The following is a 15,937-nucleotide window of genomic DNA, read 5'->3' on the forward strand; positions in this document are numbered from 1 at the left end:
TATCACTTGGTGAAATTTTTGAACTTTTTCAATTCTCAAAATTTAAAAATAATTTTATGATAATTATTAATAATTTTTAGGCATAATTTAGGTATAATCAGATCAAAGATAGCTCACCGGTGTCGGGACCGCATTTTCAGCCAGATCTGGCTGCTCGGCTCAGAACGTGATCGATATTATAGTCAATCCTAGTATTTTCAGACATTCTGGACACGTTTCAGGTGTCAGATTTGGCATAGGTAAACTCGAACTCTACATTGCTCAATTTTTGCCTTGTACTGGGTTAGAATAAAATTCAAAAAATATTCATGGGTAATTAAAAAATTGTAATTCCTTTTGTGTTAGTTCTATAATATTGCTAAGGACCACGGGGCAAAATTTCAGAATTTTTAGAGCTTTTCAGAGTGAATTTTTATGAAATGTCAATTATAGGGACTAAAACGTAATTTTTTAAGTTTATGACTATTGTTTGATTTGGAGGGCCCAGGAGGGGCCATATGATGTTGATGAGATGTGATTGTGGAAATTGAGAATTTAGAAGTGTTATTTGAATCTTTGTGCAGATTAGGTAGGTCCTAGGTATAGGGAAAACTTTACCGAATTTCCGGCATGAATTAGGTTGTCTGTTATCTCTTTAGAGTTTTATTTTAACTAAGTACTAATAAATTTATAATATAATTATTTAGGTGATCGAGGTCAACTATTTTCCTCCATCCAGCAGCCACAATAGTCCTCGGTGTACTGTGAGTAAAATATTAATTTTAATTGTAATTTCGATATTATTATATGTTCAAGCATGCCCATGCATCACTTATAAATATGTATCTATGTAGTTAAACACTAGATACATTTTATATTGTATTCATAATTTTTGAAGTGCCATGGATGTTGTTTGTGGTAATTTGGAGCAGTGTGTGTGTGTGGCGTGCGTGTGGTATAGTATTGGATATGGACAAGACGGGTAGACAAAGCTTGAGAGACACTCGCTGGGACCCGATCCTTCGAGGTAGATACAGCTTGAGAGACACTCGCTGAGACCCCACATTTGGTTTATTAAGTGAAAGTGCAGCTCGAGAGACACTCGCTGGCAGAGGTTGGATTAAGAGGGCTGTATAGGGGATTAGCTCCCATATATGTATTGCTTGACAGTGTTGGGTGTGTGAGTACTCCAAATTGCCTTTTTGCTGTTGTGATATGAAAATTATGACGATGTTCCACAGGGTGCATTAACTTTAGATAGCTATAGATATTATGGCTAAAATTGATATTTTACTCTCTTAGTCGAATGCTCACTCCTATTCACCATATTTTTTCAGGCTACAGGAGGAGACCTTTTTCAAAATAACCTATTCCTTTCTTTGTAGGTTATGAAAAAATTACTTAACTGTATTATTATTATCTAAATTTGTAATTTAGAACTCCGCATGTACTAGTAGTAGCATTAATTCTGTCAGGAACTGCATGAATTTAAGTTTTTGTACTAACAAATGAAAAATTTTTATGAGTTTTAAATAGTTTGTAAATGATGTAACATGGTTGAGCTGGACACCCTTAATTTTAGTTTCTGATAATTACTGGGTAAAGTTGATCCGAAATAAAATTATAACAGTTTAATTTAAATTATTTTATATGCATATTGAGCCTAAATTGTGGGCATGGTCATAGGTTTGAGAATAGTAAGGCTTACTACTGGCCTCGAGAGCTTTATGCCGGCCCAGATCCTAGTGCCGGTCCGGTCCATAGATTGAGTCGTGACAACATTAAAGAAGAAAGAAGAAACGACACCAAGTAAATGCGAGGGACTTAGCTAGAAGCATAATAGATTCTTGGAGAGCAATTAAAAATATTGGGATAGTTGTAAACGTGACCCATCTTCTCTTTGTAACTCTTTTTCTCTCTATACTGTAACTCTCTTTCTCTATCTACTTTATTTCTTCTTCTCTAAACTCCTTCTTTGTAATTCTTACTCATATACAATATGTGCAGCAAGTACCCTTATCTATTTAATATGTAATTCTGACTTATTACTCTGTCTTGTGTAAAAAATTCTAGGATGAATTTTCTATAAAAGAGAAAAAAATATTACACTCTAAATTTTTAAATAATTATTTTATATGTAAATTATAATATTTTATTTTATTATATATTATGAAAATTAAATTGAAATTTCTAGATTTTTAAAATCGGGTTTGATTTTCTTGAGATAATAATTTTTATTGATTTTTAAAAATTAATTTAAAGATCACGTGACAAATTTAAAAATATATTTGGACTCCATAATTTTTTTTGAATTTTTTATAATTTTTTTTTGAAATTTTTGAGCCTCATTTTAGGTACTAGGGCAGAGTAAAAATCAATTTTTAAGTATTCTAAATCGAATCGGCCTAATCGAATCAGATTGAATCAGACTGATAGAATTGAACTGGTCCCATTTCTCTTTTTCTTCCCTCTCTCATGCGTTCTGCCCACCCCTCCTTTCCCTTCCATTTTCTTTCTCCTCTCCCTTCCCCATCGCCGACCGGCCACCCACAGCCCTCCCCCACACGCTAGCGCCCCTCTAGGTCCCTTTCCTACCTCCAATCGCTAACCCAGTTACCAAAAAAATGGGCATGAAACTCCTCCTTTGCGCGCACATCTCTTGAACTTCTTAGTCCGATTTCGATCGATCCAGCTACCAATTGGACCGAGTCTAGAACCAATCATGTTTTACTCGTCAAGAGCTTTCCAAAGACTCCAAGAATACAAATTTTCATCGAGCAGTTTGTCCAAATCAAACTCGAAAAGTTTTAGCTCATTTTGACTTATTTCTCCCAAATCAGGAACTCCACAAGAATTTTGAAACTACCGACATGCTCCTCTTAGTGAGAGCTTCGTAACGACGTAAATTTCAAATTTTTCTGACACTGAAATTCTGGTAAGTCCCACAAACTTTGCAGTATTTTTTCGAGCCTTTATTAGTCTTGTTTAATTAAATAAAAATTATATTCTAACTCCTGGTGTTATAAGCTTCACGTAGGTATTCCCGTTTCTAGAAAATTTTACCAGTGGTTGATACTGTATTTTTGGGCCAGACAGACGAGCTGCTGGACCTACTTTAGAAGTAGGTCAAGATTACGGTCCATCCTACCATTTTTAGATGATCAGAAGTGGGTCAGAATCGGCGTAGGTAAACCTGAACTTCAAATTGCCTTATTTGCCTAGTGATGGATTTAGAATAAAAATTCATAAAATATTAGTGGGTAGCTATAAAATTATAATTCCTTTTACAATAGCACAATAGCATCGTTAAGGATCGCGGGGTATGATTATAGAACTTTTGTAGTTAGCTGGTTTTTGCAAAATGTTAGTTTTAAGCCCTATAATTAAATTGTGTAATTATTGGGATTTGTCTAGATTGGCGGCCCAGAAGAGGCCGTGTGATGTTATTGAGATGTGGACCTCAGGCCTTTAGTTATAGAAGTATTTTTGAGCTACCTTACTGGTTGGATAGATGCTAGGTACAAGAGAAACTCTGCTGGATTTTCGGTATAAATTAGGGTGTTTTTTGACTCTTTAAACTCTTATTTTGTATTAGTGCTAATAAATTTCATAATATAATTATTTAGGTGATCAGAATCAGTCTTCTTCCTCCACCCAGCCACTACAGTAATTACTGATTGATCTATGAGTAGATATTGATTTTATTTATAATTTTAATATTATTATATATTCAAGGCATGTCCATACATTTACTTATAAATATATGTACATAGCTAAATCTTAGGCACGGTTTGTATTGCATCTTTAATTTATGAACTTTTTGTGAGTGCCGCCTTAAGGTAATTTGGAGCTGTGTGTGTGTGTTGGCGTGCGTGTGGTGTGATATGGGATATGGGTAGGATGGGTAGAATGGCTGGAGCTTAACTCGCTAGGACTCGATCCTTTTTGTGGATAAGTCGGAGTGAGTATGACTTTGAGTTGATCTCGCTAACCTTCACATTTGGATTATTAAAAGAAAGTCCAACTCGAGTTGATCTTCCAGGGAGTTATTAGATTAAGAGAACTATATAGAAGAACAACTCCCATACTTATACATAGTGATGTGACACACAAGTGTGTGAGTGCTCCAAATTATCTTTTGTGAGAGTATAGTTTGAATTTAGTTAAATATGTTTGTATATGTTATATTTCATATTTAAGAATGCATTAGCCTTAGATACTCATAGAAATTGTATTTAAATCAATATCTTACTTTATGAGTCGAATGCTCACTCATTTTTAACTATTTTTCCTTAGATGACAAGAGGATTCTTTGATATTAACCTGCTTCTTTTCTAGTAGGTTTATTAGGAGCCGTTTAATTATATTTTTCTTTTCTTGTTTTTAATCCACACGTGCTAGAATATTTTAATCTTATTTGGACTGTAATAATTCATTTCTTTTGAAATTGTAAATTTATTACATGGACATGTGAGATGTGTGAAATGGATATATACTCTGGATGAGGGAGCTGAGCTCCTATTTGATTATTTTGTTTGAAATGATTTGTGATTACAGGTTTGGTGAGTTGAGATCTCCTTGTTGGATAGGTCAATTTATGGCCAGACTTCATCTATTTATTGATGCATACTCTACGAGTATACGGGTCGTTTAAGTAGTAAAGAAAAGATATTATCCCACAGAGATTTGTTATTTGAGTACCAAACTATAAAAGTTACAATTATTTGGGCTATTAATAATTTGTATCAAAAATAGAGTAAGAGATGCAGCAAATTAAATTGGGAAAATAAGAAGATTATAATTAATTAAGCAATTAAAATTCTAAGCATTATACTAATTTACTAAAATTTCAGCAAGTTACTAAAGCTTTAATTAATTAATGGCAAAATTGATTCCAGAGTTAAGGTTCATGAAGTAAATTTCATTGGAATTTGGATGGGCAAAACCAAAATTAAGGGAAATACAAGTTTGAAGGAAGTTAATTCTGATTTCCTTTAATTTCTCTTTCAAGCAAACTAAAGAGTATTTTAAAGGAAACTAAACCTCATTCTCATGCGATGTTTAATTACCCAAAACCCTTTAAGCACTTTAATCAAACTTGAAATTTCTCTTAACCCATTAGTTTATTTCTAACACTAGGTGATTAAGTTCATTATCTTGATTATCTGTCATAGATTTTCACCTCTCGATCCTTCAATTTAAGATTAAGAACGAAACTCAAAGGGTACCAATATTAGGTATGTAAATAAGCACATAAGATAAGAATCAAAACTTATGTATACTAAAATCTGGTTAAAACCAGTCCAAATCCACAAATAAAAATTAAATCATTACACCCAACTCTGAAATCTTATGTATCTACTCACTCATGCTTGTATTTACAAGTAGAAAATATGAAATAGAGCAAGAAAACATGAAAATAAGACTAAAAATAAAAGAACATAGAAGAAGAGAATCTAAATCTCTAAAAATGGAAGCTAGAAACGTCACTCTGCAAGTGTCCTTCCTCCAGAAAATGGCGTGATTCCTTCTTTTCTTTCTCTTTTGATTTTTTTTCTCTCTTTCTCCTTATGGTAAAAAATGAGAATATGATGTTTATATATCCCCTCAAACTTTGCCCTAAAAATGTTCTTTAAAGGGATAAAGACAAAATGTGTGAAAGGTGTGAAAAGAGAAAATTTTTCCATGTCAACAAATCTGTCAGCGCCATCCCACATGCCTTATATTGATTTAAGTTATTTTCAACATGCCTCATGTTGATTCAGAGGGGGAGCCTTTAGGTTCTGCATGACCAGCTACACGGGGTATGTGGAAGTCCCTTAAACTTTCAGCAAGTTTTGTTCCAAAATATTTGTCTGCATGACCCAGTGTTGAATCTGCATGCCTCATGTGGATTCCTGCTAGCTGACTCTTATCTTCACACGACCTTCAACACGGGGCATGTTGAAGCCCTTGAAAATCTCGGCTGATCTTCTTCCTTAGGCAAATTTTCTTCATTTTTCACACTACTTTAAGCTTCCAAATCACTTTGAATTTCTTCTATATGGACCTTTTACCTTTAAACCTTATTAAAACGTATCAAAAACATTAAAATTCAAAAAATCAAATATAATGAAACTAAAATTAACAAATTAACTAAAATAAGCACTAAAAGTATAAAATTACTAAACTAAAAAGGACAAAATGGATGCAAAACTACCTTAAAATATCTATATAAAATGAGTTTATCATTATTTTCTTAAAATTGGACTACACTTATGGGCTTTATAGTTGGGCTAGGAATTGTTAGGCTTATTACAAGCTTTGGGAGCCTTACGCTGACCCAAGTCCTAGTGCAGGTTCAACCCAGAATTCAAGTCGTAACACTGATGCAATGATCCAAAGCCTCTAGGATTAATTATCAGTAAAGATGTGACATTAATGAGTTTGCTTCATTGGATAGTCAGAGGGAGAAGTCAATCACAGAATTAGATTACGGTGTGAAAGAACATGTGGAGTTTGAAATGGATACTTCAGCAATTCAGTCTTGTGATATAGAGGATGAGGTGCAAGATCTTGATCAACAAGAGTATGCACCTGAACAACAATAACAATAACTATATAGCATTGCAACTGGTAGAGAGAGAGAAAATAGATTAGACTCCTATAGAGATATGCATATGCAGATCTAGTTGCACTTGCCATGTCAGTTACCGAGACAGTTAATGTGCATGAACCCAACAATTATGGAGAAGCTATTTCTTGTTCAGATGTAGATCAATGGGTTAGTGCTATGGGTGAAGAAATTGAGTCTCTTCACAAGAATCAAACTTGAGGGCTTCTAATATTGCCTAAGGGACAGAAAGTAGTAGGCTGCAAATACATTTTCAAGAAAAAGGAAGGCATTCCAAGGGTTGAAGCACCTCGATATAAGGCACAGTTGGTAGCAAAAGGCTTTACTCAGAGGGAGGAGGGAATTGACTTTAATAAAGTATTTTCTTCAGTTGTGAAGCACAGTTCTATTAGGATCTTACTTGCTATGGTTGTTTTTCATAATCTAGAGCTTAAGCAACTAGATGTGAAGACATCATTTTTGCATGGTGAGCTGGAAGAGAAAATTTATATGAGTCAGCCTGATGAATTTGTCATTCCAGGTATGGAAAACCATGTTTGCTTGCTTAAGAAATTTTTATATGGTCTGAAACAGTTTCCTAGACAGTGATACAAAAGATTTGATATATTCATAGTTCATAATGGCTTTATTCATAGTTCATATAATAGCTTTGAGTATCATAGTAAACTTTCATATGATTCCTTTGTCTATTTGCTATTGTATATAGATGACATGTTTATTGCTGCTAAAAGCATACCACAAATTAACATTTTGAAAAAGCGATTGAGTGATGAGTTTGAGATGAAGGATTCGGGTACTGTAAAGAAGATATTGAGAATAGAAATTACTAGGGATAGAAGTATTAGGAAGTTTTTCTTGTCTCAGCAGGCCTATGTTGAGAAAGTGCTTAAACGTTTCAACATGAATAATGCTAAGCCTATAACTGTTCCGTTTGCTACCCATTTCAAGTTATCTGTAGACATGTAGTCAAAAACATATGAGAAGATGGAGCACATATCTAGTATTCCCTATTCGAGTGCTATTGGTAGCATCATGTATGCTATGGTTTGCATCCAACCTGACATTTCACATGCAGTTAGTGTTGTGAGTAAATACATGGCGTATCCTTGGAAAGAGCATTAGCAGGCAGTGAAATGGGTTCTGAGGTATTCGAAGGGTACTACAAATGTTGGTATGACATTCAACAGGGCCAAGACGAGTGATTCAATTATTAGCTATGTGGATTTAGATTTTGTAAGAGACTTCGACAAGATGAGATCTTTGGTAGGTTATTTGTTTACTCTCTCTGGAAATATTATTAGTTGGAAGGCAACATTGTAAGCTACAATTACTTTGTCTACAACAGAGGCTGAATATATGACTTTAGCAAAGACAGTAAATGAAGTTTTATGGTTACAGGGTTTGGTGGACGATCTTCGGTTGATACAAAACAAGCCAACAATGTTTTATGATAACCAAAGTGTAATACATCTCACAAAAAATTAGATGTATCATGAGTGAACTAAGCACATTGATATCAGATATCACTTCATTCAGGATATTGTATTTCAGGAGACTGTAGTTATACAGAAAGTCTCTACACGTGATAATCCAGCAGATATAATGGCCAAAGGAGTCTCAATCAGCAAGTTTAGGCATCGCCTAGACTTAGTTGGTATTCGTAATGCTCAATAGTGCCCTTGCGAGGACATATGACAAGACAGAATGTTTATAGTGAAAATTTTTCTCTCGTCTTATCCATGGACCTAGACCTTACGGTCGAACCATTATACTCTGTGTTATTTATCTTCTCTTTTCTTATACTGTGTGATTGTACGATTGTGTGTATTTTTTAGATTTACGTGCCTGCTATAGCATTTTCTTTATGGCCGGCAAGTTTATTACCCACCTGCAAGATGCAGCCTGTGCTAACCAACATAGATAATGGAACTTGAGGAATGCATGAGAATAGACAAGCCGATAACTATGCCATTCCATTTTCTTGTCTTTCTGCTATTTCTTCATCTTCAGTAAATCAAGTTATCATGTTATGCCAAATTTTCCACCTCCATCATCATCAAATATTTCGAGTTTCGACAGACAATTGAATCAAATGTAAATAAAAGTTTAAAGCGTTTGAAGATTGCAAAAACTTTTTCATAAATGTGAAGCATCCCAAATAAGTTGTTGCAGGCTTAGGTGGAGAACTGGATCAGTATTCTTTTACCAACATTTTTCATGACCAAGGATTCTGTTTATCCATCAAAAGATGCTTGCACCACCAGAGCAGAAACCCTTGGACTTTGCAAAGCCACATAATAAAAATAGAGACAAATAATTCAAAACGGTCCAACTAGTTATTTGGTTTCCAAGCTTGATCTTGATATTTACTTGCACATGTTCAGCATTTTAAATTACATTGAGAGACACAAACAAAGAAGGGATGGAAATAACACAAACTTGGAAGGGAGAAACATCAATTGCTAATTGCTTTTCCATTAGGAAATGGAAACAAGTGAAAGAAAATTACAGTAAAATATTCCTGTTATCAGCTTGAATGCAGATAAATTATTCCTCAGAAATCATGTAATGAAGACAACAAATGTTACACATTGTTGATACTTAACACTAAGTCGTTAACAAATTGGATCAATTCCTGGCATCTAAGGCCATGATGGTTCTAAGATTCATAGGGACCATGTAATTGGTAGAGCCAGAGAACATCGCTTCAACAATCAGCCTATTTGCCTTCTCAGATGGATGGAACGGATCCCAGAATGCATACTCACCTCTGTTTGGACATAAGTTTGATGCTGCTGTGCATAGTCCAAGACCATTGTATTGTCCCTGTCCACAACAGGCAACCTGTGATGTAGTGAATCCTGCAGACCAAGAAATAGATGAGTCTTTGAGTACCATTCTCTCATGCTATGTAATTTAGTACATATCTCTATATATATACCATATGCTTGGGGATTACTGATGAAATCCGTGTGCATTCTTTGTGTATTTGCACCGATGAACACATTTTTGCCAATTCTTTTGTTCAGTCCTTTGAGCATCTCAACAAGTTGAGGGTTGTACAAGGAAGCAGCTCGCTGAAGTTCAGCAGAGCAACCACCATTTGTGCCCCGCAAAGCTAGTTCTGCTGGAACGCAGCCCAGTGGTCCAGTACCTGTCACGAGAACTCTTCTTGCTCCCAATTTATATAGTTCCTGCAATGTATAATTAATAATGGAGTCAGCAAATAATATTTGCTATACCCAGTTGTACAGGATTGCTTTTTCTAACTAGAAACCTCAAAGACTTGATGAAACTATTAATGGAGGAGACTGCTTTAATGAAAAAGTGGACAGCCAGATAAAAAAAAAAAGACAGATGAAAAGTTGCCTTTTTTTCTCAAAGCCCAAACATGTCTCTCTTGTGCAACCTTATTCAATTGTTCACACAAGCAAATAACCTTGCCCCACATTCAGCGTGCTCGATCAATTTCTTGTCCCTGTTGCTAAATTCCAAGCAAAGTAGGCCAAAAAAGGAAAAAGAAATTACCATTAATAATTTTTTGTACTCTGAAATGAGGTACTTGACATAATCTGGCAAAGGAAATTGGCGAGACCTAGCAGAATAGGGAAGCAAGTAATAGTTGTTCACAAAATCATTGCCACCGACAGCGATCAGGATTAGTGCTCCATTTACAAGTTGCTTAGTTCGATCACCTCCAATAAGATCACGAACCCGCTGCTGGTATTCTTGAAAGCATTCCAACTGTTTATCCATTCTGATAATGTTCAGCTGCAAATTTCACCCGTTAGGGCCATAATTTTAGGCAGAATTATACATCAGCAAATAATTCTGCTGCCACTTAAGTTTAGTAACAGAAGGAGCATTCTTTTAGGTCATTGCTTGACACTTACGAATTGAACCCCAGTGTCATTGAGGATTCCAATCCCAGCAGAAGCAAAATTGGCACCATTAAGCAACCTTTGTGCAGTTAGTTCTGGACTCAGGTATGGCAATACAGGTTCTGCTCCGATTCTCTCACCTGGAAATGCATAAAATTCACACAAGTGATGAATTTGAAATACATATTTATTTCATTACCTTCTACTAAGAAAAGCAAATCCCATTAATGTAAATGCTATATATAATCAGAAACACTGCAAAACACAACTGATAATGTCTGGAATGTTAAGGCCATTAGAGAAACGGCCTGTGGGACGATGAGTTGGGTAATCAATTCCATAAGGAGGAGAATCTGCACGGGCAGTTGTTGCAAGGTAGTTGTTATTGCCGCTGTCCACGAGTGAATCACCAAACACAAAGAATGCTCGAGCCTCAGATTGCAGAACAACACCTGCAGCTACTGCTAAAAGGAAAAACACAATCTTGGTAATGGATGGAATTGAAATAGTAGCTATTGGCATTATTCCAAGAATTTAATATATATATTAATGTAGCTATATAACTAGCTAGTTTTTGTTATTGGAAAAATAATTATTGAGATGGGGTTTATATGTAGCTTGGTGGGCTTCAACTTCATTGAATAAAGAGGAGCTTGAAACATAAAATGCAAACCAGAATAGGTGGTTGTGTATTACTGCAACTACTTGCTGCAATCTTGAATTAATTCATGCTATTGCTACCAATCTTTTTGTACGTTTCAGATCAAAAGTTAGCTTTTCCCGAGCTAGTTCATGTGACGAAAGTTCATGTGACGAATAGTTGTTCCATAACTAAGTATTTTGGGTTAAACTCTGTCCTTAATTTCTAGTAGTAATCAATTCCTTAATTTCTAGTTATAATCAATCTTATTTTGCTTATTTATTAAGCCATATTAAGAATCAACACTTGATAATGAAAAATATATCTCTTGACTTTTCATCATTTAGAACGTTAATGAAAATTGATCAATAAAAAAAATTTCTGGCAAAAAAAATAAAATTAAATCAAATTTTGAAGTTTTACAGACTTATAAAGGGAAAGAAAAAGAGGTAGAATACAAAGGCAAGTGGGAGCCATGACCTTTAACTCTTCCAAAATTTTCTTTTTATATTTATATACTCTCATGAAAATTTTATTTTATTTTAATTATTGGCTCTAAATAATTTTTATTATTTTATTATGATATAGGTTAATGTGAAATATTAATTTTTTTTATTTTTCTCATATATTTAATAAATTTTTAATATAGGCACTGAAAATTTTTAATTTAACTATATTTTATTGTGTATTTTTTAATGTATAATATTAACTCATAAAAATATAAAACAACGAGTGTAGTTAATCATTTTTCAAATTAATTTCATGTATAACATTGTCCCCTTAAGAGAAATTTTGTAACCCCAAAAGTTTAATGCACCCCTTTTGTTTATTTTGATTCGTTATATTTCCTAATTTGTTTTTTATTTTTGGCTTATTCTATATATATATATATATATATATATATATATATATATATATATATATATATATATATATATATATATATATATATATAATAATCACTTAACATATTTTTTTTAATTTTCACTATATAATGAATTAAATTTAATTATTTATTATTTTGAGAATATTGTACTTATTAATTATAAAAAAATTGAATTAAAAATGTAATACGATTACACTTTTTTAAATAATTTAGTGGCTAATTTATACATTAAAAAAATAATATATGTACATATATATTACTGATTTTTTTATGTAAGGGTATCCTTTGTATTTGTTCTACATATGATTAATCATTTTGAACTTCGTAACAATCCCTTTTAATGATATATTCTCCAATTAAAAAAACATAAACCCACATGGCCATAACCCAATGATGGCACTTTTAACAGCCTAGTAAGATGGCTTAGGTCAAAATCTAGAGATATATCAATAGTAATTTGGAGAAAGGGGCTATAAAGATTCCAATTAGTTAGAAATTAAGTAGTTTAAATTACTACCATTTTTTCATTTAAACCATCTAATGTACCAAAAGAAAAAAATCAATTCAACAACCGTTATACAAACTGATTAATTAAAGACATCACATTCGACAATTGGGTTCTAAGACAATTCAACGCATGAATATCCTCAGAAAATCAACCACTACATTAAACATGTACTATTAAACTTAAAGGAACAAATATTTTTGAAGAAAATGCAATTCTTTAGGTCTTGGAGTCCAAGGCCAAAATGGTGCTAAGGTTCATGGGGTTCATGTATTGGGTGGAGCCATTCAGGATTTGTTGAGCAAGGTATCCGTTTACCCTCTCTGATGGATGGAATGGATCCCAAAACACATATTCATCCCTGTTAGAGCACAAGTTTGATAAGGATGTGCATAGTCCTAGACCGTTATAAGGCCCTTGCCCACAACAAGCTTCCTTTGAATTGGTAAATCCTGCATATAAACCAGCAACATTAAATCAATAACAAATGATCTTAATCCATTTAAACAATGAACTTTTGTTCAGTAATACTGAAGTTGGTTTCAGAACCGTGAGGTTACAAGTTGAAACCTCAGTTGGAGCCCAGTTAATCTAAAAAATATGATAAGAATTCAGAATTAACTTACCAAATGCTTGAGGATTACTGAGAAAGTCAGCATTCATTCGGCCTGTATTTGCTGCAATGAAGATGTCTGAACCATATTGATTGTTGAGTTCTTTGATCATTTCAGTAAGCTGAGGATTGTACAAATTTGCAGCCTGTTGCAGCTCATCTGAGCATTGCCCATTTTCGCCCCTCAAGGCCAATTCTGCAGGGACACAACCCAATGGACCTGTGCCAGTTACAAGAACCCTCCGTGCTCCAAGATCATATAGTGTCTGAAGAAGTTTTCTGTACTCAGAGATGAGAAACTTCACATAATCTGGCAGCGAATACTGCTGAGACCTTAAGGAGTTAGGCACCAAGAAATAATTGTTAACAAAATCATTCCCACCAACTGTGATAAGTACAAGAGCCTCATTAACAAGTTTCTTGGTCTGTTCAGCTCCAATGTGAATAGCCACTCGCTGCTGGTATTCTTGGAAGAACTCAAATTGTTGAAACATTCTAAGTATATTTACCTGAAAATACATCATTAATTAATTAGAGATTTAAACTATTCAAGTCTTAAAATTAACTAGAAATTATTAAAATTAATGTTGCACTTACAAACTGAATTCCAGTGTCATTGAGGATTCCAATTCCAGCAGAAGCAAAATTGGCACCAACAAGTAGCTTCTTTCCAGTAAGCTCTGGACTCAAGTATGGCAACAGGAGCTCCGAGCCAAGTGCTTGACCTACAAAAATAGGTGAACACATCACGTGTTAGTCAAGCAAAAATTGAAAAATATATGCTGTAATGCACACAAAGGTCGTAGCAGCACAAAAATTAACTGATAAAGTCAGGGATATTAAGGCCATTGGAGAACCGGCCGGTGGGTAAATGAGTCGGAAAATCAATGCCGTAAGGTGGAGTGTCTGCTCGTGCAGTGGTGACTAAGTAATTGTTGTTGCCATGGTCAACTAGTGAATCTCCAAACACAAAGAAAGCTCTAGCCTCGACTCGAGGAGAAAGAATTACAATTGTCATGAGTAAGGCTAAGCTGATTGAGGAAATGAGAATTGAACTTGCCATGGAATTGGATTCTAAGAAATTCTTGAGTAGGAAATGTGTTTTCAGAAACCGTTGCTGTGTGGATTCAAGAGTGAGGAGAGACATATATAAGTAGAAGTGGCGATGTGGGTGGAGGAAAAATTTAAGTCCAACTAACTGAATTTGGCAGAGGTAGTTGTGCATGGGACGCTGCTGACCTTTTAATGCATTATTAAGAAGACCTGCATTAATATTCTAGTAATTAAGACAGTCTTTTTTTAACTGGACTAATTATAAGGATTTTAACTTCTGTTGGACAGCATTTGGTAAGCATTTAAAGTCGGAAACTTTTGTCTAGCCAGCTTTTTTATCAAATAATCCCAATATAATTGCACAACTTCAAAAAATGGTGAGATTATCTATCATAAATTCTCTGCTCTCCTCTCCTTTCCTCTCCTCTTTTCTTTCTTTTTCGCATCTCTTTTTTGGTGGCCACAAGTGAGTTTTTCATTGGTAACTACCTCAGATTGATTTACTATATTTATTTTATTTTTTTTTGTTAATTTTTTTAATAAACTTTCATATCTGTATTTGTTTGGACCAAGAGTTTATCTCTTCATATTTGTGACTATTAAATTTAGGGTTCTTCTCCAATATTAATGTCATGTTCTCTCATTAGCGGGTTTTATTTTCTCTCCTAGGTTTTGTTTTATTTTTTTTGCAATATTTAGAGGGAGCTTTTTGGTAGTTGGAGATACAATCTAGATCATTAATTTTTTCTTTTTATTAGAGACTTTAAATTTTTAAATGTGAGTATTGATCTCCTATCAATAGAATCTGTTGTGTAAAATGTTCCTCCATTGATATTTGATGGTTTAATCTATATCGTGAGCCACATAGTTAGTAAGCTCTCAAAAGACAATATTATAGAACAAGGTTTCTTTATTAGTCATTCAAAATAAAAAAAGAGAGTATTATTTTACTCTAATCAGATCACCTTTAAATAGAAAATTTTTAATTATATATATTTATATTGTTTTATGAGAATATTATGTTAAATTTATTTTATAATTTTTATTAATGAATCGTCAAATTTTATTAAAATAAATTACTTATCATAAATTCAAAATACTTGAACATTTAAAGTAAATTTTAGGCAATTAATAATTTTTTCATTACAAATTTGAAGAAATCTAATCTAACATTAATAGAATCTAAAATCCATTATTATCTAATCTGAACTCCAAACCATAACCGGACCACTAACTATTTTCAATCTTCATAGAGGTAGTCATTTTTTGACCCATCAATTTGATTTGAGATATGTAACCCACTTAAATCCACACTCGAAACTCCAATGATCGAAGAATATTGAGGATCAATTAATGACTTGCATAACCTAATTCATTTCAATTGATTCAATCAATTTAAATTTTAACAACAAAAAGAAATAAATAAAATAAAATTAACTTCTTAAATAAAAATTATTTCATACGAATTTATTCATAACATGTAAATTGACGTAAAATTATTTTATATAGCGATGATTCAAACTTGCTCTGAAAGTAATAAATCTAAAATAAATTATAATACCTTCTCTATCATCAGATGATTATTATCTTTTTTTTTTAATGAAACATGACAGATTTTCTTATCTAGACTTAAATTATCATGAACTTAAAATATAAAATATGATAAATACATTTATTTATATGAGTTCTACATATTTATATTTTGATTGAGTTTAAGTAAGAATTTTTTGAATTCCTTCTTGCCGAGCCAAAAAAGATGGCTGTTTA

The 15,937-nt window shown here is 33.3% G+C and overlaps 2 protein-coding genes across 2 annotated transcripts; both read right to left on the bottom strand.

Moving 5' to 3' along the window:
* Positions 1–8,909: 8,909 nt before the first annotated feature.
* LOC110652657 (GDSL esterase/lipase At5g33370-like) lies at positions 8,910–11,079 on the bottom strand. Its single transcript, XM_021808275.2, has 5 exons — positions 10,743–11,079; positions 10,486–10,613; positions 10,121–10,363; positions 9,534–9,786; positions 8,910–9,453 (listed from the first exon to the last, which is right to left on the bottom strand). Exons 1-5 carry the CDS (start codon positions 10,993–10,995, stop codon positions 9,221–9,223), a joined length of 1,110 nt encoding a protein of 369 aa, XP_021663967.2. The 5' UTR covers positions 10,996–11,079; the 3' UTR covers positions 8,910–9,220.
* Positions 11,080–12,573: 1,494 nt separating this feature from the next.
* Positions 12,574–14,303, bottom strand: LOC110664271 (GDSL esterase/lipase At5g33370-like). The gene is made up of 4 exons (XM_021823881.2): positions 13,940–14,303; positions 13,715–13,842; positions 13,131–13,626; positions 12,574–12,956 (listed from the first exon to the last, which is right to left on the bottom strand). Exons 1-4 carry the CDS (start codon positions 14,262–14,264, stop codon positions 12,724–12,726), a joined length of 1,182 nt encoding a protein of 393 aa, XP_021679573.2. The 5' UTR covers positions 14,265–14,303; the 3' UTR covers positions 12,574–12,723.
* Positions 14,304–15,937: the final 1,634 nt, after the last annotated feature.

This window comes from Hevea brasiliensis, chromosome 3 (genome assembly GCF_030052815.1).
Source record: "Hevea brasiliensis isolate MT/VB/25A 57/8 chromosome 3, ASM3005281v1, whole genome shotgun sequence".
In the NCBI taxonomy this organism is placed as follows: Eukaryota; Viridiplantae; Streptophyta; class Magnoliopsida; order Malpighiales; family Euphorbiaceae; genus Hevea; species Hevea brasiliensis.